The sequence below is a fragment of the Garra rufa genome, chromosome 2, assembly GCF_049309525.1.
Source record: "Garra rufa chromosome 2, GarRuf1.0, whole genome shotgun sequence".
Taxonomy (NCBI): domain Eukaryota; kingdom Metazoa; phylum Chordata; class Actinopteri; order Cypriniformes; family Cyprinidae; genus Garra; species Garra rufa.
The window spans coordinates 5583432-5611327 of NC_133362.1; the positions used below are offsets into that span (position 1 = coordinate 5583432).

General features: G+C 31.4%; 1 protein-coding gene across 1 annotated transcript in view; it reads left to right on the top strand.

The window, feature by feature from the left end:
- Positions 1–27896, top strand: part of arid4b (AT-rich interaction domain 4B) — a 90361-nt gene that overhangs the window by 8787 nt on the left and 53678 nt on the right. Inside the window, exons 3-7 of the mRNA XM_073834554.1 lie at positions 2664–2704; positions 6359–6400; positions 8463–8673; positions 18494–18604; positions 25194–25259. Of these exons, the coding sequence (XP_073690655.1) occupies positions 2664–2704; positions 6359–6400; positions 8463–8673; positions 18494–18604; positions 25194–25259 (471 nt within the window). The remainder of the gene's footprint in view (positions 1–2663; positions 2705–6358; positions 6401–8462; positions 8674–18493; positions 18605–25193; positions 25260–27896) is intronic.

Below are 27896 nucleotides of genomic sequence, written 5' to 3' on the forward strand. Positions count from 1 at the left end.
AATTTTGAACTCTCAAAGTGCTTTAGATAGAAGACTTTAATTTAAAAAATTTAAAAAATCTTTAATTTGTCTTTTTTTTTTTAAATATCACAATAAATATCATATTGTGGACTTTATATCAAGATATTATCATATTGTGAGATTTTGATATTTTTACATTCCTAGTAAATCCATAACTTGAGTTTATCCATACAAGTCAATGGCTACCGTCAGCTGTTTGGTTACCAACTTTGATTAAAATATCATCTTTTGTGTTCATCAGAAGAAAAAAAACTCATACAGGTTTGGGACAACTTGAGTAATTAATGACATAATTTTTATTTTTGGGTTAATTTTCCATTTAAATACATCAAATATGTTAATAATGAATTGTTTTTAGTGTTGTTTTTTTAATCTTTTTATACTGATTGTTGAACAAATTCTGAACTCTGCACTGTAAAATATACCTTTTTTAAACTAATATATTATAAAATATTGCAGTTTCAAAGTCAGTCGTTCAAAATGTCCCATTTAGTTCAGTTTGTTAGTGGCGTAATTGTGAAATTTGAGTAAAATTTGCCAAGCACAAATGCTCCTTCAAATGTATTTTTTATAAGCAATCAAGCTGTCTGGTGAACTCAAACTCAAACAGGTGAAAAAAGCCAATAGATGCAATTTAAAAAAGAGATGTTGAATCACATCTAAAGACCAGAATCATTGGATATGTCAGTCTGTCTTATTTAACATCCTAATCTGATTTCCATTTTAAAAGGTCAGTTTATCTGAAGCCTCGGAGAAGCTGTTTCACGTCATTGAACGACACTTTAAAGCACTTCTTTTGCATTTGTTTCATCAGAATTCAATAGAAGGAAATGAGTCAGTAACTCTTTGTTATAGTTTATTTTTTTGATGGGTTATGGCAAGAAATTGCAGTCCTATCTTACCAAAACACATTTTAAAAAACATCAAGGCCGTGAGTGCTGCGGCTGAGAGCAAAATAATAAGTGGAGTTTATTAAAGAAGGGTTGTTGAGTTCTTACAGTGTGTTCCAGACCAATCCAAGTCTCTTCTAGCAGAACGCAATCGATCCATCACTCGTTTCGGGCCGCTCTGGTCTCCAAGATCTTGCCAAACCCAAACTTTTCCTCATGTCTTAATATCATCCCTCGGTTCGGCAGTGTGAAACTGCAAAGGGAGGGATTCGGAAAACCACAGCCGAACGGATTCCAGCACAGCCAAGGGATGGTCATGTAAACATTATGCAGTCGCGTCGGTTCCCAGGCGAGGCTTCTCTGCAAACTAATGAGGTGTTTATGTTGGAATGAAGTGGCTGCGACGGCCTCTTCCACTGACTTGATTTGCCAGGATTGACTAATTGCTGTGAATAAAGTCACATATTTTACCTAAAGATCTTCTACTACAGACGTGACTCAATGAATGCCATCCTTCAATGCTACAATAGTCGTGATTGAAAGTAAAGCTAATATTGTGAAACATTAGTTCTGAAATCGCTGATGAATGCCTTGAGCGCACGTAAATTCTGTTAACCCTCTGGTTGTGTTTTATTTCACCTAGTCACACTTTGTGTTCCTGGTTAAAATGACTGGACTCCAAACAATTGGTTTTTAATCTCTCATTATGCTATATTATCACCAAATATTGGATTCATTCTATTGGTCAACTTGTTTTCTTTCATTTAGGGCTGGTTTTGTGTTTCTATGTGCGTCTGATTAATCGTAGGCCTCATTTATCTGCGAGTAGGGACCTATTTTTTTAAGTGAAAAAAAGAGAAATCCCATTTTAATAGCATAATGCATAATGAAATATTTATAAGCATTTGTTTGGAGTCCGGTCATTTTTGACCAGGAACACCACAAGTGGCAATTTTGTACAAAATAAAAGCATTTAAAAGCTAACTTCCTGATCAAACATTAAAGCATTAATTTTTTTTTTTAATCTCATATTGTGAAAATTATTAATTAAAAACCTTTTTTCACTCAAAAAATAAAGTACCATACTTTTGGATAAATGAGGCCTACGATTAATCAGATGCAAATAGAAACACCAAACCAGTCCTAAATAAAAGAAAACAAGTTTACAAAAAGATTAAATCAGCATAATGAGACATTTATAAACAATAGTTTGAAGTTCAGTCATTTTTGACCAGGGAACACAAGTGTGACTTTTTAAGCATTTAAAAGCAAACTTCCTGATTAAACATTAAAGCACACTAGTGTGACAAATTTAATCTTTTTTTTAATTTATTTTTTATCCCATATTGTGAAAATTATTCATTAAAAATCTTTATTTACTCAAAAAACAAAGAACCATACTTTCAGATAAATGAGGCCTACAAAAAAACGACAAGTTGACAAAAAGATTGAATCCAATATTTAGTGAAATATAGCATAATGAGACATTTATAAGCAGTTGTTTGGAGTCAAAGGTGTGACAGGAATCTGAACACAACCAGAGGGTTAATGTGGATTAAGATGTAAACAGCTTGGCTCCGTTTTACATTTTTGTCTAACAAATAGCTAAACTGAAGTTTACTCGCTATGTTTGGGCCATGTTTCACTCTGTTTTCTCGAATGTTGCTAACATAAAGCATAATCACTGCCGGCTGACACATTTCCACCATTGCATTTTGCACTAGTCTTGTTTAAAGTGTTTGTGTTTGACAGTCAGGCGTGTTTGGTGTGGAAACCCAACCCAGTGAGGTGTGGTGGGAAATGACCTCATGTATATATTCAAGTGGTTCATTTCGGTCATCTTTGGAAAAAATGGGCTAATATGCATAATAGTTGAATGTGATGATCTGTTTGTTGCCTTTACCAATTGGCTTAAACAGAATGATTTGTATATTTATGTTTAAGCAATACATGCTTTGTTTTAATATATATAAGTGGTTGGAAGTTTGGGGACATTTACACATAATGAGTTTTCGCACTTCACTGCACTGCTCTTCCATTGTTTTTATATATGAAGATGCACAGAGTAGTTGTGTTTGTTATGCTCATGTTTTTTTTTAGTATCTTGTGAATGCTGTTCTAAAAAGAAAGCTTATAAGAAGCTGAACTTCCTTTTTTTTTAATATATGCATGCACATATTTTATTTATTTTATTATTATTATTATTATATATTATTTTATTTAACTTTTATTTATTTATTATAATTTTTTTTTGTGATGGGGCCAGTGAAAATTTTGATTGGGCAAGTAAAAATTATTTATTATTATTATTATTATTATTATTATTATTATTATTACAACTAAGCTAATTTCTTTATTCATTTTTATTTTTTTACATTCTCTATGTAGTTGCACTACTCAAAAAAAAATCTGCTTACTAACTCTAGAATGGTTAATTTTAGCCTCTGGTGAAAATTCTTGTATTTTTTTCATATTGCGAAACACTACAAGTCAAAAGTTTTTGAACTATAAGATATTTAATGTTTTTTTTTTTTTTTTTTTTTTTTTAAGACGTTTCTTCTGCTCACCAAGCCTGCATTTAATTGATCTAAAGTACAGCAAAAACAGTAAAATTTTGAAATATTTTTACTATTTAAAATAACTGTTTACTATTTGAATATATTTTAAAATGTAATTTATTCCTGTGATCAAAGCTGGATTTTTAGCATATATTACTCCAGTCACATGATCCTGCAGAAATCATTCTAATATGCTGATTTGCTGCTCAAAAAACATTATTTTATTATTATTATTATTATTATTATTATTATTAGGTTGAAAACAGCAGAATAGAATTTTGTATGGTTTCTTTGAATAGAAAGTTCAGAAGAACAGCATTTATCTGAAATAGAAATCTTTTGTAACAACATAAATGTCTTTATCATCACTTATGATCAAATTAAAGCATCCTTGCAAAATAAAAGTGTTAATTTCTATAATCCTGAAAAAAACACTCGACTGTTTAAAAATTGATAATAATAAATACAAAATCAGCATATTAGAATGATTTCTGAAGTATCATGTGACACTGAAGACTGGAGTAATAATGCAGAAAATGTATCTTTGATCACAGGAATAAATTACATTATAAAAATGTATTCATATAGAAAGCAGTTATTTTAGATAATAAAAATATTTCACAATTTGACTGTTTTTGTTGTATTTTAGATCAAATAAATGCAAGGCTTGGTGAGCAGAAAACACTTCTTTAAGAAACATTAAAAATCTTACTGTTTAACTTTTGACTGATAGTGGTGTATATCGTAGAACATCTAAATATATTTCATGGTACTTGTTTTGTTCAAAAGAATTTACAGTCATAACTGTTTGAAACAACATGAGGTTTTGCATGTTCAGATGCTCACTGAAGGAGATTCAAAGGATTTTTAAAAGCTAAACTGCTGAAATCAACTCTTCTTGAAGTCTCTGGTCACTCTGATCATGCGTGAGCTGAAAACACCTTAAGGCCTTCGACTATATGAAGCCAGAAGCTCCAGTAATAAGCGTGTTTGCTCAAGGCCTCCTGACCTTCAGATCTGACACATCTCCAGTTGGTCACCATCTGTGTCCAAATTCACTGAAACGGCTTTCTGAGACTGAACATCTCTCACCATTTTTTTATTAAACACAACAGATGAAGCCCTAGTCAGTGTTTACCAAATCAAACACTTAAAGTGATTTTTTCAGTTTTAAATTATTAAATTCTGCCATGTGCCAGTTTATTATGAAACGACTAATAAATAAACCATTTGTAGACTGACTTGCTAGCTTTATTTGAAGTTCAATACTATTGTACTGTATTAAAAATGGTAGTAGTACTCTTATACTGCTTTCTTAATCTAGTTGTGTTTTTGTTCCTCTTGAGTTGCTTTGAATAAAAATGTGCATAAATGTAAATATATGTAAATCTATAATAGTTTAAGATGGTAGCATATTTAAGCAAGTGTCATTACAGTAGCTTCATTGTTCTTTATGAATGGAAATTCACGTTGAGCACATTGATTTGTTGGATTTTCTGGTTGTATAATGCATTAGGTAGGTCCCAATGAAATCTGCTTTATTTTATTTTGTTTTGTATTTTATTTTTTATTTTGTTTTGTTTTGTTTGCATTCTGGTTTAAGTGGTCTAAACATTTTAATGGTAAAAATAAACTGAATTAAATTTAAATTAACTTTTTTTTTTAAAGTCTAATTAATTCAAATAATTAAACTTGTACAAATAATATATACATTAATAGTATTTTATTGAAAGTATCAAAAATGACATTTTTGGAAAAAAATTATGAAATAAGAAAATATGAAATGTTTTATTTATTTTATTTTCCTTAAATTTAGTTTTATTCTTACCAAATTCTTTGTTTTCCTGGATTGTCCATTTTAATGGTTTAATCAAAATGCATGTCTAATTAATTGAATAATAAAAAAAAAGTTTATTCAAAGTTCAAAGTATCAAAAATGACATTTTTAGAAGAAAAAAAATTATGAAATAAGAAAATATGAAATATGTTTTATTTATTTTATTTTCCTCAAATTTAGTTTTATTTTTACCAAATTCAGTTTTTCTGGATTGCCCATTTTAATGGTTTAATCAAAATGCATGTGTAATTAATTAAATAATAAAGTTTGACTAATTAATTGAATTATTTACAGTAATAGGGCCCTATATAATATTTATTTAAAAAATTGTGTTGTGTATGGTAATTATTTTGTTAACCAAAAGGTGTAAAATAAATTTTACTTATCTTTTTAAAGGAAAACTATTGCCAAAATGCAACCTGGGCTGTTTTTTTTTTTTTTTTTACTGTAAACGAGACAAACTTATATGTAAAAGCATAATTACGACAAACGAGCCATTTTTGAGATTGACCGTGATTTCGAAATTCTCAAAAAGGAAGAAAAATGTAGTAATTTTATTTTAAATATTATTGTTGTTGTTGTTATTATTACTACTACATTAAGATATTTCAAGTTAAACCATACTTTGACGGCTTGCAGTGAAGACCTTTCAGTTTCTGTGTGTATATAAGATATGACTCATGAATAGTTTTTGTCAGATTAAAAGGTAAAATGCTCATGAAGTGACAGCGCTGTAGATGATTTTAATTTCATTTTTACATTGCACTTGTTAGAAGGGTCACCTGGTTATTTTATTCATACACAGTAGATTAAACATAGTATAGAAATGACATGTGTCACTGTTAGGTGTGGGTGTGATTCATGTTTTGTGGTTGTTTTCTGTGGCGCTGGAGAGTGACTGCGCTCGTGGAGCTGAGCGTCTTCGCTGCCTGTTGTTTCTCTGTCTCTCTGGAGAGCGTGAGGACTGATGGCAGTCATCTAAGAGCAGATTGTCAGGGCCGTTTGTGTGATGTTAATGAACATCTGTGGCGTGTCTGCTGATGCCCCGTCAGGCTGAGAGCCACAGGATGGGCCAGCGGAGCGGAGCAGGCTGGGTACTTCACTCTTTGGCAGCGCCACCGTTCCTTCTGGAGACTGAGAGAGAGAGAGAGAGAGAGAGAGAGAGAGAGAGAGAGAGAGTTTGTGACCATCGATGCACGGAAACCGTCTGAGAAGTGTGGGATGCTGGGAACCCTAGCGGAAGTGAGATGTGTCATGCCTTTGATGGAAATGCATTACGTTTTATGCCCGTTTACTGATAATTCATTTAAGGCGAAACACTGCAGGTGAACAGGGTAAAAAAAAAAAAAACTACTAAGGTTATCACCTTACTTACTCAGTTGATTGATTACTTGATAATTGATAATTGCAAGCATTTTTTGTATTACAAGTTTTCTAAAATGTTGGGTTTTATTGTGCAAATGAGGCATTATTTAATGAAATATGCGGAAATTTGCATGCATTTCTTGTACAAAAATCTAAACACCGGATGAAGTCAGTTTCAAAATTCTTGTTTAATTTTTTTTGACATATTAGAGTCAAACATTTTTACAGAGGGAATTTTGAGTATCTCATTTCGTCATGCCATAATTCAGAAAATACAGACAGGAGACCCTAGATTTTTATTTTATTTTTTTTACATTTTTTGGGGAATAAAATGTATTAAAAAAATGTGTGTAAGTGTTACCGATGTGGAGATTTATGGCTCAGTATAGGAGAAAAAAACTCATTTTAAGAAAACGGCCTTTAAAAATATGCATTGTAATTGAAACCTATTGACACAAATAGATAAAGTGCTATAAAAGAAACACTTAACGGTATCTTTTGGATGTTTTCTTTCCACTAGTCTGAAAAAAACACTTGAAAAACCAAAAAAGCCCAAAATCTCAAACTTGACAGCTGCATAAAAAAAAACAGTGTTTTTGCCTGCATTGTCTCCCCTTAAAAATAGATTCGGTTTTACAGAATAACATTGCTCAAGAATGGGCAAAATGACCAAATCTCAGTGATTTTTAATCTGAAACGGTTCCATTTAAAAAAAAAAATTAAAATAAAGTTTTTAGGGGCTCTTATTCATTATTTTTTGTACCAAACACTAAAATACTGTTCAGTCCAACACTGCTACTGAATCTATGGCATGAAACATAGCAAACCTAAATGAATGATTCTTATCACTTGGCTCTTATTAGTGAATCAAAAGCACTTGAATCAGTTATTGAATTAATCTGTTATTTTTGACATGTTTCACTGCAATCGAATCTAAGCAACCATGACCGGCTCTCCATGAAGAGGCGGAAGTTTTAGCAAAGGATAAATGGATTTCCAGCATTAAAAATCACTTGCAGTAGCTCTGCTATTAAATTTATTTAAAAATGGTTATTCCTGTACAGCTATGATAAGCTGTTTCTCCAACTTGGCAGTGCTTTCAATGTTATTAAGGAAAAGGATGAAGCTGTTTGGTTGGTTCTTGTCACAAGACCTGCGGTGAGGTGTTTTTATCTCTATGCGCGTCGCGTATATCTATGGTCGCGACCGCGCCGCTTCCATTGTGAGCGTGCATACCGTGCGTCTACATTTGAAATAACGAACTTGAGCGTGCAAAAGACGCGACTTATGAACGGCCCCTTTGACATTTAAATTACACATAATCACTATAAACCACATATAATAATAATAATAATAATAAGAAGAAACAGCAGTAGCCTATTGGCTAACCTTTCAAATATTTATATATATATTTATATATTTTATTTGACTCAACCGATTCATTAAAATCACTGAATCTTGAAACAGTGGACTTTAAAATAAATTATTAATTCAATTAGGCCTGTATTTGATCACAAACGATGATTAATTCCTCAATGAAACATCACTAATTATCTTTTATAATTATACCTACTATAGACTATTATTGACTTTAAATTTACTGTAGTAATTAATACAGAGACACTAATTTGGGCAAACAGCCCTAGTGACTTGTTTAGGACTTGAAGCTTAAAGTTGAGGACTTGCAACTCGACTTGGACTTGCCCGTCTTGACTTGGGACTTGTCTGGCTTGACTCGAGACTTACTTGTGACTTGCAAAGCAATGACTTGGTCCCACCTCTGTTGTAAAGTTTCAGAGAGAACTTGAATGGCCTGAGAGCTCTGGCTCAGATGAGTTTAATAGTACAGCAGTGTTTGGATCCCGTCAGTCCGCTGATGTTCCCTCAGAGCGCTCTGCTCCTGGACGACACGTCTCGAGTATCGATTAGAGAGGAAGAGACTGAAGGTAATGCACCGACCCGCTGCAAAGTGAGCGTGGCTCATAGATGGATCCGCAGCAAGGTCAGTAATCAGGGTTTCCGCGGGGTCTTAAAAAGTCTTAAGTCTAAAATTTAAAAATCAAAATTTTAGGCCTTAAAAAGTCTTAAATTCGCTGTTCTAGGTCTTAAATAATTATACACAGGTCTTATTTTTCCGATGTCCATGTAACGCTACCTCTAATGCTCATTTAAATTCTCTTTCTGTTGTTTCCGTGGTGTTGTAGTTCTTTATTTCACTATTCCAAATATAATTTGCTGAATTTAAGCTACAAATGAGACCAGCATGCAATAGCCAATCAGCTTTCTGTTATTGGCGCGAGTCTCTCTCGGATTGTACCGCAGAAGTCAAATGGATTTAACTTTTTAGCTATGAGGAAGTGCAAGTTTAGCGAAACTGGGCTTGGAAAAACTGAATATAGGGCTTGGCTAAAGCCAGTTGCTAACAACTGTAGATTTTTTTTCTCCCTCTGTGGAAGTTTCTGCGTCTTCAGACAGAATCGCAGTATTTATATAACATTTATAATATATATATATATATTTATAAATCAATAAATGTATTTAAAACATTAATCTCACTTTTAATTTTGCAGTGTAAATTATGTAATCTCACTGCTAACAGCCATTTAGAATTTATTGATAAATTCATAAAATAAATTTCAAAGGTACGCATACATTTCAAAAGTAAAAAAAAAAAAATCGCTTCAGAATTTTTTTTTTTAAATCAGATATTTCTAGTGGTACTTTTATGGGGATATTTTGTGTGGAATAGTATCTGCTGATATGGAAAGTTCACTGTATATCGTAGTAATAAATTTAATTTATGACAGCCATGAAATTTTGTTTACTTTTTACATTAAACACATTAAATATCACATATGCATGTAATATAATATCTATTTCCATTACAGGTTTAGGTCTTAAATTTCATATAAGGTGGTATTAAAAAGGTCTTAAAAAGTCTTAAATTTCACTTGTTCATATCTGCAGATACCCTGGTAATGTGTTAAAGCCTTTAGATCAGGCAGTTGACCCTTCATTAAAGCCCACTTTTAAAACATTACTGACTAATCTCACCTTCACAACTGTTGCTGTCGGGCCATCAAACATCTGCTCTAATCTAATGCCGTGTAAATATGTAAATGAAGAATTAAAATTGAGGAAAAACTGCCAGTAGGTCATTGACTCATATTTAAATGGGTGGTTCTCATTAAAGGATAACTATTGCCAAAATGCAACCTGGGCTGTTTTTTTATTTTTTTTATTTTTATTTTTTACTGTAAACGAGACAAACTTATATCTAAAAGCATAATTACAACAAACGAGCCGTTTTTGAGATTGACCATGATTTCGTTTTGTGGTCAATGGCCGGTGAATGGGAGTACTAGGGGCATAAATTTGAGCGCATCAAAATCAATATTTTTATAACACTAAGAAGGCTCGACACACCATGAAACTTTGCTCAAAGTATCGCCTGGGTTTTTGGCAATAGTTATCCTTTAACACAAGTCTGTCACTGAGCTCTACAGGCAGTTATCTTGGTTTTTGCTCTGATATGCATTTTCAGCCGTTAGACCTTTTCTGAGAGGTGTGTGCCTTTCTAAATCAGACTCATTCAAATGAATTTGCCACAGTTTAACTCCACTCCAAGTGTAGTAACATCTAGAAGCAATATAAATGCTCCTGAGCTAAATTTCGAGTGTCCCAGAAAAGGGTATGAATATTTATGCAACGGGATCTTTTCAGTTTTTTTTTATTTTTAATAAATTTGCATAAATGTTAAAAACCTATTTTTTTTGCTTTGCCATTATGGAGTAGGGAGTGTAGATTGATGTGGGAAAAAAGTAATTTAAAGTAGTTTAACATAAGGCAACAACATAAGAAAATGTGGAAAAAAAATGAAGGGGTATGAATACTTTCGCAAGGCACTGTACTAAATCACAGTTCTGATTAGTTAATCTATTGTTATCAGTTGTAATTGGTATTCTATAAAATGCATCTTGTTTTAAATGACTGTGTGAATCAGACCTGTGCATTGCTCATTTCTTTAAGAAACCTTTTTGTTGACTAGATATAACAGCTTTAGTAAAAATGCTTCTTCCACTGTAATTCCCATGCATTTATGGCAGCTGTGTTTGACTGAAGTGTTTAACATCTAATGGCAGTTTAACAACATAAAGCACATGTTATCATGGTGTTCATCATGTGATCTTCTGAAACGTCAGCTCTGCTGTGGTTTAAGGCACTTGTCATCTGGCAGTCAGTGGTTTGTCATGGGTTTGTTTAAGCTGGGAGTTTAAACGGAGCAGCTGGCTTTAATTTACTGACGTTTTAGAGCCAGTATGATGGGTTTTTCTGTTTTCACTGTTCACTTTCTCTGCTGAAGGTTAATGTAACAGTTGCATGAAAAGGCTGAGTGTTTGTTCACAGTTTGTAAGATGTAGGAAGCACCTCACAATTCAATTTCAGTGCAGGGGGTCACAACACATGCATGTCAGCTTTTCAACAGTGGCATGGGCACAGAAAAATGTTTTGATTAAGCAGTTGGTAACACTTTACAATACAGCGTTTAATGTCAGTTAATGCATTAACTCACAGTGAGCAATACATTTGTTGCAGTGTTTATTCATCTTTTTAGTGGAGCACCTGAATATTGACTGAAAATGAATTTGGCCGGCTGAAATCATTGATCGGAATGTATTTAATTAGTGCTTATCTGATATATCTATGCTGTTTTTACTTCATGTGTGAGGAAAACATAAACATACATGCAACATAAAGTGTGAGCTTAATTTCCCACTGTATTAGATTCATTATATTTTTATTCAACCTGTTGTTTTTTACTATTTAATGTATGTTTGATTAAATCTGTCATGGAAAGGATTTCATTACAGCTGCTGATTAAATGTTTATATTTCAGGGAACTGGAATAGAAACATAATTATGTCATTAAGTAAGAACTATTGTGCAATTTAAATGTTTTGTGTTCAGTATTACACAAGTAGCTGAATTAAATTCAAACTTTAGTTTTGGTTTTTATTGGTTATTGGCTCAAGTCCATTAAATAATATAAATATTGTGTATAATATATATAATATAACTTATATAGCATTTATTTGAAATAAAATTGCTTTAATTTTGGTTTTGGTTATTATTGGTTATTGGCTAAGGTCCATTAAATAATAATAAATATATAATGCATATAATATAAAATGCAACTATTGATTTTAATAATATATTAGTAAATGTTGAAATAAAAGTTTATATAGTGTTGTTAATAAATAATACAGCTTCAACTTTAATTTTGGTATAAATAAAAATATAATGTAAATAATGTATATAATATGTTTATATAGTGGTGATTATTAAATAAAATTGCTTGAACTTCAATTTCGGTTTTGTTATTATTGGTTCAGGTCCATTAAATAATAAAAATATAATATAAATGTAATCTTTTGATTTTGATAATGTATTAGTAAATGTTGAAAAATGTTTATGTTGTGTTCATTTTTAATAAAATTGCTTAAACTTTGATTTCAGATTTGGTTATTTGTATTGACTCAGGTCCGTTAAATAATAAAATATCATATAAATAATGTAAATTATATATTTATATAGTGTTGAGTATTAAATAAAATACCTTAAACTTTAATTTCGGTTTTAGTTATTATTGATTATTGGCTCAGAAATGTTTTCAATACTCAAATATAAACAAATTTTATTTCACCATTTAGTGTAGCTGCAGAATTTTAAAATATAAATTTAAGGCAATTTATGACCCTTTTTTTTAAAGAGCTGCTCAAGTAAAATGAGCAGTATGAGTGGGGTTGGACAATGTACGGTAGAATATTAAGCCATAAAATTACATGATTTATAATTCAAATACAGACACAAAAACAAAATATCTAATACAATGGCATTTCAACCTTTATACCATATAAAAGGGATAAATCAAGTATATAATTTCTTATATTTATATAAGATATATGTGACCCTGGACCACAAAACCAGTCATAAGGTTAAATTTAAAAAAAATTGAGATGTATCTCAGTAAATCAATAAATAAGCTTTCAATTGATGTATGGTTTGTTAGGATAGGACAATATTTGACCGAGATACATCTATTTAAAAATCTGGAATCTGAGGGTGCAAAAAAATCCAAATACTGAGAAAATCACCTTTAAACTTCTCCAAATTAAGTTCTTAACAATGCATATTACTAATCAAAAATTACATTTTGATATATTTATAGTAGGAATTTTACAAAAAATCTTCATGGAACATGATCTTTACTTAATATCCTAATGATTTTTGGCATAAAAGAAAAATCTAGAATTTTGACCCATACAACGTATTTTTGGCTATTACTACAAACATACCCCAGCGACTTAAGACTGGTTTTGTGGTCCAGGGTCACATATAACATTAATATTACTTAATTGTTTAGGCACATTAACTTCTTTCACATTTACACCTCTATGTGTTTGCTGCATAAAAACATGGATCGATAATTGCAATAATTTGACCATAAACAGCTGAAAAAATGTTTTGGAAATAAAAATTCATTCTCTGTCACGAGGGGGCGCCCTGTAAATATTGTATGTGATATATAGAATATAAAAATACAACTTTTGATTAGTAGTAAATGTTGAAATACAACTTTTTTTTCTTTTTAACTTTTTTTTTTTAACTTTGTAAACAAAGCTTATTCAAGAAAATACTATTTCAGTCTTTCTACGTCAAAATTTCACAGTTAATTTAATTGTATTTTGAGTGTTGATCATTTAGATGTGTTTGTCCACGATTAAGGCTCTTTTGACTCTTTGGTTTGAAAGTTAATCTAGGCTCTCAGTCCAGCTTTTGAGGAAACTGCTTGCTTTTGTTTGTGGAAACTAGGGCTGGGCCGATAAACGATATCATATCGAATCGCGATAAAATTTATGTTAATAACGATGATAGGCTCTAGACATTTTTTGCTCGATATGGATTAATCTAAGAGCCAATCACACAGTAGAAATATGCGACAACAGCCAATCAGCGTACAGCGTGCGTGTGCACGTCAAAGTACAAAGTTAATTTCCTACCGCACTTTGCGAAGCAAACTTAACACCAGGACGACAAAAAAAAAAAAAAAAAGAGAGAGGAAGCAGCGATGAAAGTGAAACTAACTTCGAGTTATTATTCAAAGATGTTGAAATTGTCGACAAAAAAGGTAGCACGAATTCCGTTATATAAGTGGTTTGGCTACCTGAAAAGTGACTCTTAGCTCAGCTGAGAGTTTGGCGCGATTGTTAAAACTGAAACCAAAAGCAAAAAATGCACGCGCATTCAAAAGCAATTTTAATCCCCCCAATGCACGCAAATTAGGCTACATGACATATCTAGGCTGTTATTAGTATGTAGGCTATGATAGGTTGTGTATGTCTATAGCTCTGTATCATGCTTGAAATATCCGTCTCTATTTGCACTTTGAATAATGAGAGAGTAGCCTACTTTGATTATGGCTGAATTGTCTGCACTTAATACGATTAAGAAAGAACTGTGTCGTAATTTTTTGTTATTTATACTGTAGATTGTTTCAAAATGCAGTGGTTGCCTCTAATTTAAATAGCTCAACCTATAATAGAGAAAATAAACAATTGTGTTAATAATAATAATAAATAAATAAATAATTGTGTTACAAATTATGTTTTTACAATAATTTTATGTTTACATTTTGTACATTTACTCTCATTTACCATACTCTGTCACAACTTTTATTTTTTTAATTTATTTTAGTAAGTTGTTTTAATTTTTAAGGCCAAATCTGTAATCTGTTTTTGTTAATAAACTATACTTTAAATTAGGGATGCACGATATGTATCGTATATATATATGTATTCACACTGATAATGAACATTGCTATGCGCAGCTCGTCAGTGAACAACGGCTGTGTGTAGTATATACGGCTCAACGTGAAATCACGCACCTGATGGCATTTACCGCTGATTACAGAACCGGCTTTACTGACAAAACGCGCAAGCTTTATCGACCGATTGGTATCGGTGCATCCCTACTTTAAATGTAATTTAATGAACCCTTTCATTTTTGTGGCTTTAGTCATTGTTGGGATACTATTTTAAAGCTGGCAACATCAACAGCTTATATCGAAATATATATCGTTATCGTTCAATATGGGGAAAAAATTATCGAGATTACATTTTTGCCATATCGCCCAGCCCTAGTGGAAACCAATCATCCCCCACAAAAAACAACCACTAACACTTCAGAATAGGAAAACCGTCGTCCAACCTCTTTGTTTCAGCTGTGAAGTCTTGATGTCACGTTCTTGTGGGAGTCTGGATGTCTAATGACACAATCAGTAGCATTATGAAGCCTGGTCTCTGCATTGGTTAAGACGTTCAGTGAGTGTGTGGGTTGCTTATCTCTCAGCCTGTTGGCTGGTAAAGCACAGACTCTTCAAACAAGAAAGACTGGTCGTCAGAGTTCAGCTACACCTACACATGCACTTACGCTCATCTTAAGATAAATAAAAAACCAAGAGTAATGTATGTTCAGAGCTGAAATGTTCTGGCCGACTGTCATGTGGAAGCTGCAATTATACTGTAATCACAGATTACCAGAACATTAATGCTGTGTTCACATGAAGATGATCACTCACTACAACAGAATATATGTGGCCTTTATGGCCTATAGTACAGTCTAGTCTGTCAAGTTCAATTAATTAATGTTGATACGGTGTTTCAAATCAGGGTTTTCATTAGGAATGTCTTGACATTATCGTGGTCAAATGACGATATGAAACGATAGGTCTTCCGGGCATTGTATAGCAATATATTTAAACTTCTTATTCTAACCTAAAAAGTCTTTAAAGTTGTGTTTTGGGCCATCATGCTTTGGCACAGTATCTGTCAAATGAACTAAAACTGAAAGCACTATATGGCTTAATGCTTTCATCAAGCCTGATTTCGCTGCACGTTTCAACGTGAAGCACACCGGGGCTCTATGCTTACTTTTCTTGTTAGGAGCACTTGATAAACTTCAAAGATTAAGGAACACAGTCAAAATTGCAGGAGCACATTCTACACAATAGTTAAAAAATCTGTTATGAGGTGATATTTGACTCCTTAAAGTGATTTACAGGGGAATTTATTTTTTGCCTTTGTAATGGCAGTTTTCTTACTTTATTAAAAGCCATCTTTTATGTAAACGTTTTTAAAAATTCTAATTAAAACAACGGAGTGAGAACAAGTAGGATACGAATAAGTTACTAATCAGATGAAATCAGTATTAACAAAATGGATTTGTACTACAGAGGTGGCGCAGACGAACACAAAAGTGGCTTGTAGGTGTATTTTCATGTTTAATGAGGCTCGGAGCTGGCATGAGTGCAGTCAGATTTGTTTAAAAACACACGGTCATTCATAACAACAAAACACCACTGCGTTAGAAAGGAGATGTGCAGTGGCTCAGTTGTGACTGAAGCAAATGAAGCAAAATCAGGCAATATTGTTATAATCAGTCACTTAATTTTAACTTTTTGTTTTATCAACTGTTGTATTAAATCAATATGTGACCCTGGACCACAAAACCAGTCTTAAGTCGCTGGGGTATATTTGTAGCAATAGCCAAAAATACATTGCATGGGTCAAAATTTTTGATTTTTCTTTTATGCCAAAAATCATTAGGAAATTAAGTAAAGATCATGTTCCATGAAGATTTTTTGTAAAATTCCTACTGTAAACATGTCAAAATGTAATTTTTGATTTGTAATATGCATTGTTACGAACCTAATTTGGACAACTTTAAAGGTGATTTTCTCAGTATTTTTGATTTTTTTGCATCCTCAGATTTCTGATTTCAAATAGATGTATCTCAGTCAAATATTGTCCTATCCTAACAAACCATACATCAATAGAAAGCTTATTTATTGAGCTTTCATATGATGTATAAATCTCAGTTTTGTCAAATTTAACCTTAAGACTGGTTTTGTGGTCCAGGGTCACATATATCATTTACAACTCCCTTAAAAATAATTAAAAGCTGTCACTCATCTTCATCGCGATCTCACAAAGTTCCATTATAATCAACAAAGCTGTCTACACTGCACAATCAATCTCTTATTTACACTCTCTCTATGAAAGGATTCATAAAACTTGTATGTGATATGTCTTAAAGAACATGGGTTCAAGCTCTAAATTATGAACTCAAAGTGGATTTGATAAAATAATTTAACTTTAAAATGTACAAAATGTTTGTCTTTTTTTTTTTCAATTCCGCAATAAATATTGCATCATGGACTTCATATGGAGAAATTATTGTATCTTGAGGTTTTGATATTGTTATATCCCTAGTTCTCATAAGTTAACAAAAACAGAAACTCAAATTTCAATCATTTATTTAAATAAAAATGATTAGATACACATACCTGAAATCAAATGGTGATATTTCTCATTTTTAGTTTATCTTGATTTGTTAAAACTAAAACTGCACTAAAAAATAATTATTTAGACACAATAAAAAACAACTAATTAAAAGTTTAACTACAAATAAAATGAAAACCAATCATTTAAAATGTAAAAATTATATAAATATAATAAAAATTATATAAACATTTGAATGCATAAATGTGACCACAAAACCAGTCATAAGGGTAATGGTTTTTTTTTTCAAATTAAGATTTATACTTAATTGAGCTTTTCATTCATGTCTGGTTTGTTAGAATTGGACAATATTTGGCTGAGATACAACTGAGGGTGCAAAAGAAAGCTAAATATTCAGAATGAAGTTCTTAGGAATGCATATTACTAATAAAAAAAAAAAAACCTGATATATTTATAGTTGGAAAATGACACATACAGTGTATTTCAGGCTATAGCTACAAATATACCTGTGCTACTCAAGACTAGTTTTGTGGGTCACAAATTTGTTGTATTTTCTAAATGTTTACTAGAATACTTGAATTGATAGTTAAACTCATGAAAACCATTTCATTTGCTGCTTATGTTTATTTTATTGCTTGTAATTACTTTCCTAATCTATGTTTTATTTACTCTTACTTTAAATAATTACTGAGAAACCCAGAAGCAATGTTGACTCAAATACTTCAAGGCTAACTTCTTAAAGGCTTAAATATTAATGCAGTGTTATTAAAGTAGTATCACTTTACATCTGATTACTTTTGTATTTGTTTGTGCCTTTATAAATGTTTTCTTAAAAATACACGTTTAGGGTTTATTTTGTTGCTTTCCATTTTTATTATTTTTTTCATGCCATTGTTTTAATATCAAATTGTTTATAAAAAAAAAAACAAGTATTTTTGTAAGTATTTTTGTAAACGTGTTGCTATTTGCACCTTTCTTATTTCTTATTTATTTTTGGTAAATCTAAGCATTTTTCTAAGTTCTTTCCATAGCTGTAATCCGATAACTGGTGATGCATTTTATTGTCAAACAGTTTCCGTATTCAGATGTTGCTACACCATTACACCCTCACTACTTGCTTATGACTTCATTTTTCTTACCTGTCTCGTTTTACCAGTTCTAATCGTTTTGTTCCCTAGCATTTTGATTTTAAAGAGGTTTACAGTGCTCACACATACATCATGTTCGCTACCCAGCACACATTGTTGTATTATGTAAAGTGAATGGAGTCATGCAGAGTTTTCCGCTCGGGACGCGGGTGATTTAACTGTGCTTCATCGTCCCAACAGTCATTTCTCCCGTACATATGCCTGACTTTCCATGCTTTAAACAAATGGATTTACCCTTTTCTCCCTCACTTATACCACATTATCATTAATCGGCAATAAAACTCATGCCTGTTTTGTGTTTGTTTCTGTTCAGACGCTGGAGGAGCCCCCTTACCTGACTGTTGGTACTGATGTAAGTGCCAAATACAGAGGGGCGTTCTGTGAGGCCAAGATCAAGACCGCCAAGAGACTCGTCAAAGCTAAGGTAAGCCACAAATGGTCTATTATTTCTGCCGTTTGGGATCATTTGAAGACATGCTTTGGATGTGTGGATGGTCAATGTTAAGAGAAGTCTTTTATTTATGTGTTTGTATACAATTTTGAAAGAACACCCTTCTGCTCACCAAGGCTGGATTTATTTGATCAGAAATACAGTAAAAATAATGAAATATTATTATAATTTGAAATATCCGCTTTCTACGTGAATATTTTGTAAAATGCATTTTATTCCTGTGATCAAAGCTGAATTTTCAGCATCATCACTGCAGTCTTCAGTGTCACATGATCCTCAGAAATCATTCTAATGCTGATTTGCTGCTCAAGAAACATTTCTTATTATATTATATTGAAAATTGTTGTGGAAAGTACAATACTTTTTTCCAAGAAAGTTGAAAAGAACAGCATTCAAAAAGTTATATTTATATTATGTGTGTGTATATATTTATATTTACTAATTTATTTACATTTGCATTTATTCATTCAGCAGATGCTTTTTTTAAAATTATTACAATTTATATACAATATATTAAAAAAATGTAAAATATGTATTTGAACTTGCATAGTTGTTAAATTTTTTTAATTTGAAGAGCAAATTGGGTCCTGTAATAAATGCGTTTCCATTGCTGTCTCCTCTGATCACCAGGGCTGCATTTACTTGCTCATAAATACAGTAAAAATTGTAAAATATTTTTGCAATTTAAAATATTTTTTTGTGTGTGAATATATTGTAAAATGTATTTTATTTCTGTGATCAAAGCTGACTTTTCAGCATCATTACTCCAGTCTTCAGTGTCACATGATCCTTCAGAAATCATTCTAATATGCTGATTTGCTACATTTCTGATTTATATTATATTGTTGTGCAAAGCACAATACTTTTTTTCAAGAAAGTTCAAAAGAATGGCATTTATTTAAAATAAATAAAAAAAATATACATGTCTTTATGCTGAATAAAACTAATAATTTCTTTTAGAAATATATCTAAAATATCTTGCATTATGAAATGTTTTGAAGTTGCAAAGTGGATACAGTCCCGTAATAAATGCATTTTCATTGCTTCTCGCCCTCATTCCTAATGAAGTATTTTCCTCCTCTTTCTGTCTGCTCTGGTCTGTCTCCTCATGTTTTTCTCCTGATGGCTCTCTGATGTTTTATAATTCCTCTCTCATAGTCTTGAAATGTGATTAGCTGCCTGCTCGCAAACCAGAGACCTTGTTCAAGGTTGTAATCATATTCCTGCCGTTGTACTACTGGTGACATCATTGCGTCTCTCTCTCTGTCTCAAGCTGTGTTTATGCATTACTCAAAGCAAAGTCTTTACGCAGCACATTCACACTTTGAGGTTCTCAGAGAAATATGAGCAGAGCATTGGAACACATAATGATAACGTTCTTACGGTCTTATTCATTGATCAAATGCATGTGTTTTATGTCTTCCAGACGTCAACATTTGGTTTTCTGTGTTTCTGTAGCTCAAATAAAGTAGAGCAGTAGCGGCATCAAGGTCACGGGTTTGATTTCCAGGAAATGCATGAACTGATCAAATATATACCTTGTTTTATAGGCAAGTCATTTTGGATAGAAGTGTCTGCCAAATGCATTACATCTTATGTAGATGTGAAGTTTAAAATAATAAAAAAAGAACATGTTAATGTAAATGTCTTATAAAGATAATGTTATTAGGGTTATAAGATTTTAACGATTTTTAAATTGGTATTATTATTAAATTTGCATACAATAATTTTTTTTTACATTAGTTTAATATTGTAATAATAAATAATAATAATAATAATAAAAAGAATTAAAAATGATAATAACATAATAAACATAATAAAATTAAATATGATAAAATGTATAAATGATTTAAAATGAATACAATTATAAAAAAGTAATATAGATATAAAAAATATATTTATTCCATGGAATGTCTGGATACTGGATTCTGATTGGCTGGCAGGTATGCAGTAAAACCGTTTAATGCACAGGTAGTTCCAAGTCAGTTTATTCACCGTTCTATATTAATGCGCTGCTTTAATTGATGCATTACAGAGAGAGAGAGAGAAAGGTCGGAGATTGCGTTGTGCTGCGCACATACATAAACTTCTTGTCAGTGCTTCCCCGCGATTCTTGTTAAAATATCCTAGATACTAGATCGCTACATTACATTCCTCAGCAACGAGGTGGTAATCTGCTGTTTCTGAATGAATTCGTTGTTTGTAGAGAGAGAGACGCGCAGACGCACAGCATGTACGTTAGGCAGGTACGCATACAAACACACACAACTGTCATCACTCATCACTATCTCGCCTTCTCTCTCTCTCTCTCTCTCTCTCTCTCTCTCTCTCTCTCTCTCAGTCGATCGATAGTTTACTGAAACAAATGCTATATTTTATAGAAATAAATGAGATCTTACCGCACTATTTCATCTCTGTGTCTGATTTGAAGCGGGCAGAATGCTAGAGCTGCGTGTCATAACTGACGAAAATAACCGTCTTTTTTACCCAGTCAGTCAAATATTGCGCTGCAAAGAGCAATACTAGTTTAAACTTGTCTATAACTTGCTAAATGACCATGGAATAAGCGGGATAATCAACGGCTTGCCGTGCGTTAAAGGATTTAAAATGCACTTCGCGTCGGGCGGTTATTAGCCTCCACGTCGTGCATTTAAAATCCTTTAACGCACGGCAAACCGTTGATTATCCCTTACATAACGCATTTATCTAGAATGTACATATACACTGCCGCTTGGGATCAGTAAGATTTTTAATGTTTGTTTTTTTTACTTTTTTAATCAAGGCTGCATTTACTTGATCAAAAATGCAGAAAAAATGTAATATTGTGAAATATTATTACAGGTTAAAATAATGGAGTTTTATATTAATGTATTCTAAAAATAAAATTTATTTCTGTGATGCAAAGCTGAATTTTTATCAGCCATTACTTCAGTTTTCAGTGTCACACGATCCTTCAAAAATCATTCTAATATGCTGATTAATTATTGTTGTTGTCAATGTTGGAAACCAAAAATATGTATTTTTTGGAACCTGATTCTCTTCTTTTTTTTTTTTTTTTCAATTCTTGATAAATAAAAGGTTAAAAAGAACAGCATTTATTCAAAATATAATAGCAAGTCTTTGCTATCACTTTTTATAAATTTAACACATCCTTGCTAAATAAAAGTATTAATTTCTTTAAAAAAAAAGGAAGAATAAAAATTTACTGACCCAATTGTTACAAAAGATTTCAATTTTAAATAAACACTGTTCTTCTCAACTTTTTATTTCTTAGAGAATCCTGAAATAAAATAATAAAAAATGAAAAAAGGTTCCTAACAAAATATTAGGCAGCACAACTGTTAGTAATGATGCCAAAATTCAGCTTTGTATCACAAGATTAAATTACGTTTTATAATTTATTCACATAGACAACAGTTATTTAAAATTTAAATCATATTTCACAATATTTTCTGTATTTTTTTTTATTTTAAATAAATAAATACAAAAATTCTGAAAATTAAAATCATAAAAAAATATTTTTTTATAGTATCTGCTAAATGCATGAATGTAAATATAATAAACTTAAAAAATATATATATTATGTATTATTATATAAAATATATCCTGGGAAAAAAAATCACAGGTTCCTAACAAAAATAGTTTTTTATGACAGGAATAAATTACATTTTAAAATATATTCACATTGAAAACAGTTATTTTAAATTGAAATAATATTTCAGAATATTACAGTTTTTTCTGTATTTTTTTTTTTATCAAATTAATGCCACCTTGATGTCTTTAAAATCATTAAAAAATCATTACAAATCTTACTGATCCCAAACTTTTTAATATAATATATATATATATTAGTATGTTATTTCCTGATTATTTGGACAATTAATTTAATTTATCAATTTTTCAATAATTTTCAGATTAGTTGAATAATCCTTTGCTTAACTTGCCAATAAATAATAACTGTAGCTTCTGCAATTAATGTTTTATTTAATAATTTTCTACAAATAAAAAAATACACCTTTTTTTTATCTTACTAAAATCCTGGTGCAGTTGATTATTTGGTATATTATTGTGGTGATGTTTGAGGATAAAGTTAGCTTGTTTTCTCTGTGGGCTCCTGCGTGTGTCCTGACAGTGACCGTAATTGGAGGTTTTTCGTCAGCGGTGTCCGCGTGTGACCCGCGGCGGAGAGATCAGAGCTTCATCAGACGCGACTGCCGCGAGACGCTGAAGTGTGAGACTTATTATCTCCTGTGACAATGAGACATGCGTGCACACATCTCTCTGATGACAGCCACAAACTGCTTACAAAACAGCGGTTACGAGCTGGAGTAATGCATGTGTGGACATAAAACACACTCATGTCAGTCATCTGCCATGTGTGAGAAATAATGCACTTTACAGAGTTAATGCACTCCAGGCTTTCACATATTATTAGTACATTTATGTATATTATATAATCAATGTTTAAATTTAATCAATCTGTTTATGTTTTTTGGATTTGTCTCAATGCTGGGCGTTTTATGATGCTGTTTGATTTATATTTTTTCTTCTTCTTTATTTAATTATTGTTATGAAATCAAAACAAAGGTGTCTGCTAAATGCAGAAATATAAGTTAAAATTAAATTAAAACAATAAAAAAGACAATTATGAGTATTATTATAAAACAAAAAAATGAATTATAAAAAATTACTAAAGTATAATAAAATAATAATTAGTAATGCTAAATGCATAAATGTAAATATAATGAACATTGTTTACAGAAGTAAAATATAAGTATAAATAATACAATTATGTAATCATAATGATTAAAAAATATTTAAAAGAATGAAAAATCTATAAGTGTCTGCTAAATGAATATATAATAATAATAATAATAATATAACAATAATAATAATAATGATATACATTTAATAAAATTAGTTTAGAAAAAAAATAATTATAAAAAGTAATACAATTATGAAAAGTATTTATAAAATTAATTATAAAAATATTTAAATATAAATAATACAATTATAAATGATAAATTATTAAAAAAAGAAGCCGTTTCAAAAGCATGATATATGTATAAAACTGTCTGCTAAATGCATAATTGTAAATATAATAAACGTAGTTTAAAGAAATAAAATATAAAAATACAATTATGAACATGATTTAAGAATCAATTGTGCATTTTTTTTTATAAAAAAAATATAAAAATCATTTATGCATAAATGTAAATATAATTAATTTGGTTTACAGAAATAAAATATAATTATAAAAAAATACAACTTTAAAAAGATTTAAAAAGTAAGGATTTTTTTTATAAAGCATAAAGATTAATTTATAAAGGTGTCTGCTAAATGCAAAAATGTCAATATAATAAACTAAGTTAAGAAAAAAATATATATGTAAATTATAAAAAAATGAAAAATAAAAAAATTACTAAGAAAAACTAAAAAATATAAATCATTAATGCTGAACACATAAATGTAAATATAATACACATGGTTTACGGAAATAAAACAGATATATAAAAAAATATGCGATTTATAAAATTATAAAAAATAAAATATTTAAAAAGCATGAAAAATAATTCATAAAAGTGTCTGCTAAATGCTTAAGTGTATATATAAAAACTTAGTTTAGAGAAATAAAATATAATAAAAAATAAATGCATAAATGTAAATATAAACTTAAAATGAAACAATTATAATACAAACTCACAATTATAAAATTATTTTAAATAAATAAATAAAAAAAAATAATTCTCATAGTGTCTGCTACTAAATGCATGAACGTAAATATAATAAACTTAAAAAAAAAATAAAAAAATCTATATGTAATAAATTAAATAATAAATTTAAAAAAAAATGGTTAGTGCCATGAAAAAAAATAAATAAATAAAAAAATATATATGTATATTCTACTTAATATATTGGCATAATTTGAATGATTTATTTATATATTTTGATTACCATTGATACATTTTAATACATTTATCTTTTAATCAAAGCGACATGCTTTTTTTAGTTCATGCATCCTGGGAATTGACCTTTGATCTTGTAGTTGTAAGCAAATGCATTATTAGTCACAAAACTCTCATTGGACTGTGTTGTTGTTATGCATTTGCATTTCTTCAAATGGCAGTTCAGTAAATATCTTCCTGTCATTCAGTTTCAACATCCTGCATAAAGATTTCAACCAAAATCTAATTCCACTTCGTGAACTGAAAAGATGCAGAGTCTTTATTCTAAATTTTGCACAGCCCTGATGTGTTGCTTCTCACGGTGTTGTTGATATTTATGGAAAGATGACATCTTGTTCCTCCATTTTTATCCCATCTTCTTGCACAGCATGTTTTGTCCGCCCCGCTTTCTGTGTAATTATCTTCTGTTCTGTGACACGCAGCGATTCAGTGACACAGTGTGCCTTTACCGCGTTTGGTTTGATATCAACACAGGGGCGTTGGGCTCTCTCTGGTGGGGATCTGGCTGCCTGATATGAGCGATCAATGCATCTTGGCCTTTAGGGACAGCCCTTCTGTGTTTACTATCCTCACTGACTGTGTGTGGCTCTTTCCAGGTCACCTTCAAACTCGACTCGTCCACTGCGGAGGTGCACGACGAACACATCAGAGGACTGCTGAAGGTAAGAACCGTTCTGCCTCCTTCAGCACAAATACAGGCTCTGTTTGACATTTATATGGGTTTACTGTTACACTGCGTCTTAAAGGAATAGTTCACCCGGAAATTAACATTTCTGTCAGGCCATCAAACATGTAGATGAGTTTGTTTATTCTTTAGATTTAGTGAAATCTAGCATTCCAGAATTTGCTCACCAATGGATCATATGTAGTAAATGGGTGCCGTTAGTTCTTCCAAACATGCTACTTTTGTCTTCTCAAGATGTTAACTGATGGACTGGAGTGGTGTGGATTGCTTATGGATTATTGTGATGTTTTTATCAGCTGTTTGGACTCTCATTCTGGCGGCACCCATTCACTGCAGGGGATCCATTGGTGAGCAAGTGATGGAAAATGAAAATGTGCTCTCCCTCAGCGCATCCAAGATGTTGATGAGTTTGTTCCTACATCAGATTTGGAGAAATCTGGCATTCCATCACTTCATCAACAGTGGATCCTCTGCAGTGAATGGGTGCCGTCAGAATCAGAGTCCAAACAGCTGATAAAAACATCCTAATAATCCACAACTAATCTGCACCACTCCAGTCCATCAGTTAATATCTTGAGAAGACAAAAGCTGTGTTTGTAAGAAACAAATCCATCATTAAGATTTTAACTAAAATACAAGTCCATAATCCATAATAGGGGTGTAAATCGGAGCCTTCAAGACGATTCGATACGATACCGATTTCTTAAGCCAACGATTCGATTATTTTCGATACTTCAGAATTCCCTGTGATACGATGCGATTCGATCCGATTCGATTCAATACTAGATATTTTTACATGATATCTATTAAGTTTCAAATAAATCAACAAAAATAGTAAATAATTTGCCTTTTATTGAGAATACAGAAACAGTATTCTATTCACATAATGTGTATGTTACACTAAAGCAGTTGTGCTCAATGCTCTGCAAATAGAACAGCAAATATAAGTTACTGCATCTACAAAGTGCAATCAGATAAATTGTAATAATAAAAAAAAAGGCTAATTCTTATAGTGCAGGTCTACTATGGCCAATTAGCCTATTCACTGTTTTAAAAAGTTTCATTTATACAAAATTGGTTACATTTTGAAAATACAATTTGCATCTTATTAAGAGGTAATGGTCACACATCCTTTGCAGTAGATGAACTGCAAATAGAATACTACTCCACAAAATTAGTTCAAAATCATCACTCTTGAAAGTCAGACAACAACGTGAGGTGTGTGAACATGAACAACATCATAGATGGACTGTGAAACGAAAGTAACGCGTGTGAAGTAGAAGACAATAATGAGGTTAGCGCCACCCGCAGCTTAGGAGTAGGTAGTACGCTTACGTCGGAGCCATAGACAGTAAAAGAAAGGTCGGAACGGATTCTAAAAATAGACAAGTGAACAAACAAGCGGCAAAATAAACACATTAATCGATACTCTTGCGGACGAATCGATGCATTGAATCGTCGGCTGCATAATCGATGCATCGATACGAATCGATTAATATTTACACTCCTAATCCATAATAACGCATCATCCAGTGAAAAAGTGCATCATCTGTGGTCTTTTATGTCAAAATTCTGCTGTTTTGGCTTGTGAACAGTGCTTGATCTGTGCATATGTCTCTCCTGATTCAGACCAGACCACTTTTTCACTGGAAGAAGGGTTATTATGGATTATTTTAGTTAAAAACGTCTTAATGATAGATTTGTTTCTTACAAACACACAGCTTCACAAAATGTTAACTGATTGTGGTGTGGATAACTTGTGGATTATTGTGATGTTTTTATCAGCTGTTTGGACTCTCATTCTGACGGCACCCATTCACTCCATTTGTGAGCAAGTAATGAATGCTACAGTGCATTTCTCCAAATCTGATGAAGAAACAAACTCATCTACATATTGGATGTCCTGAGGGAAAGTACATTTTCAGCTAATTTGCATTTTTGGGTGAACTGTTCCTTTAACTAGTTGTGACATGATGAGAATTTGCCTATGTTGAAAGCGAAAGTTCTGCTTTACACAACAAAATCACTATGTTTTATAACATTTAAATTTTATCCTAATTACTCACCCTCAGGTTGTTCTAAACCTTTTAGACTTTCTTTTCTCCATTGAATGTGGAATAATACATTTTTTAACCCCTGTGAATCCTAAAATACAGTTAAGGTTAAAAGTTTCAGAATTTGCAAAATGTTAATTATTTTACTAAAATAAGAGGGATCATACAAAATGCATTAGTGTACAGATCTGAATAAGATATTTCACAAAAAAGATATTTACATATAGTCCACAAGAAAATAATAGTTGAATTTATAAAAATAACCCTGTTCAAAAGTTTACACACCCTTGATTCTTAATACTGTGTTGTTACCTGAATGATCCACAGCTGTTCTTTTTTGTTTAGTTGTTTATGAGTCCCTTGTTTGTCCTGAAGAGTTAAACTGCCTGCAGTTCTTCAGATCAATTCTTCAGGTCTGACATATTCTTTGGTTTTCCAGCATTTTTGTGTATTTGAACCCTTTCCAACAATGACTGTATGATTTTGAGATCCATCTTTTCACACTGAGGACAACTGAGGGACTCATATGCAACTATTACAGAAGGTTCAAACACTCACTG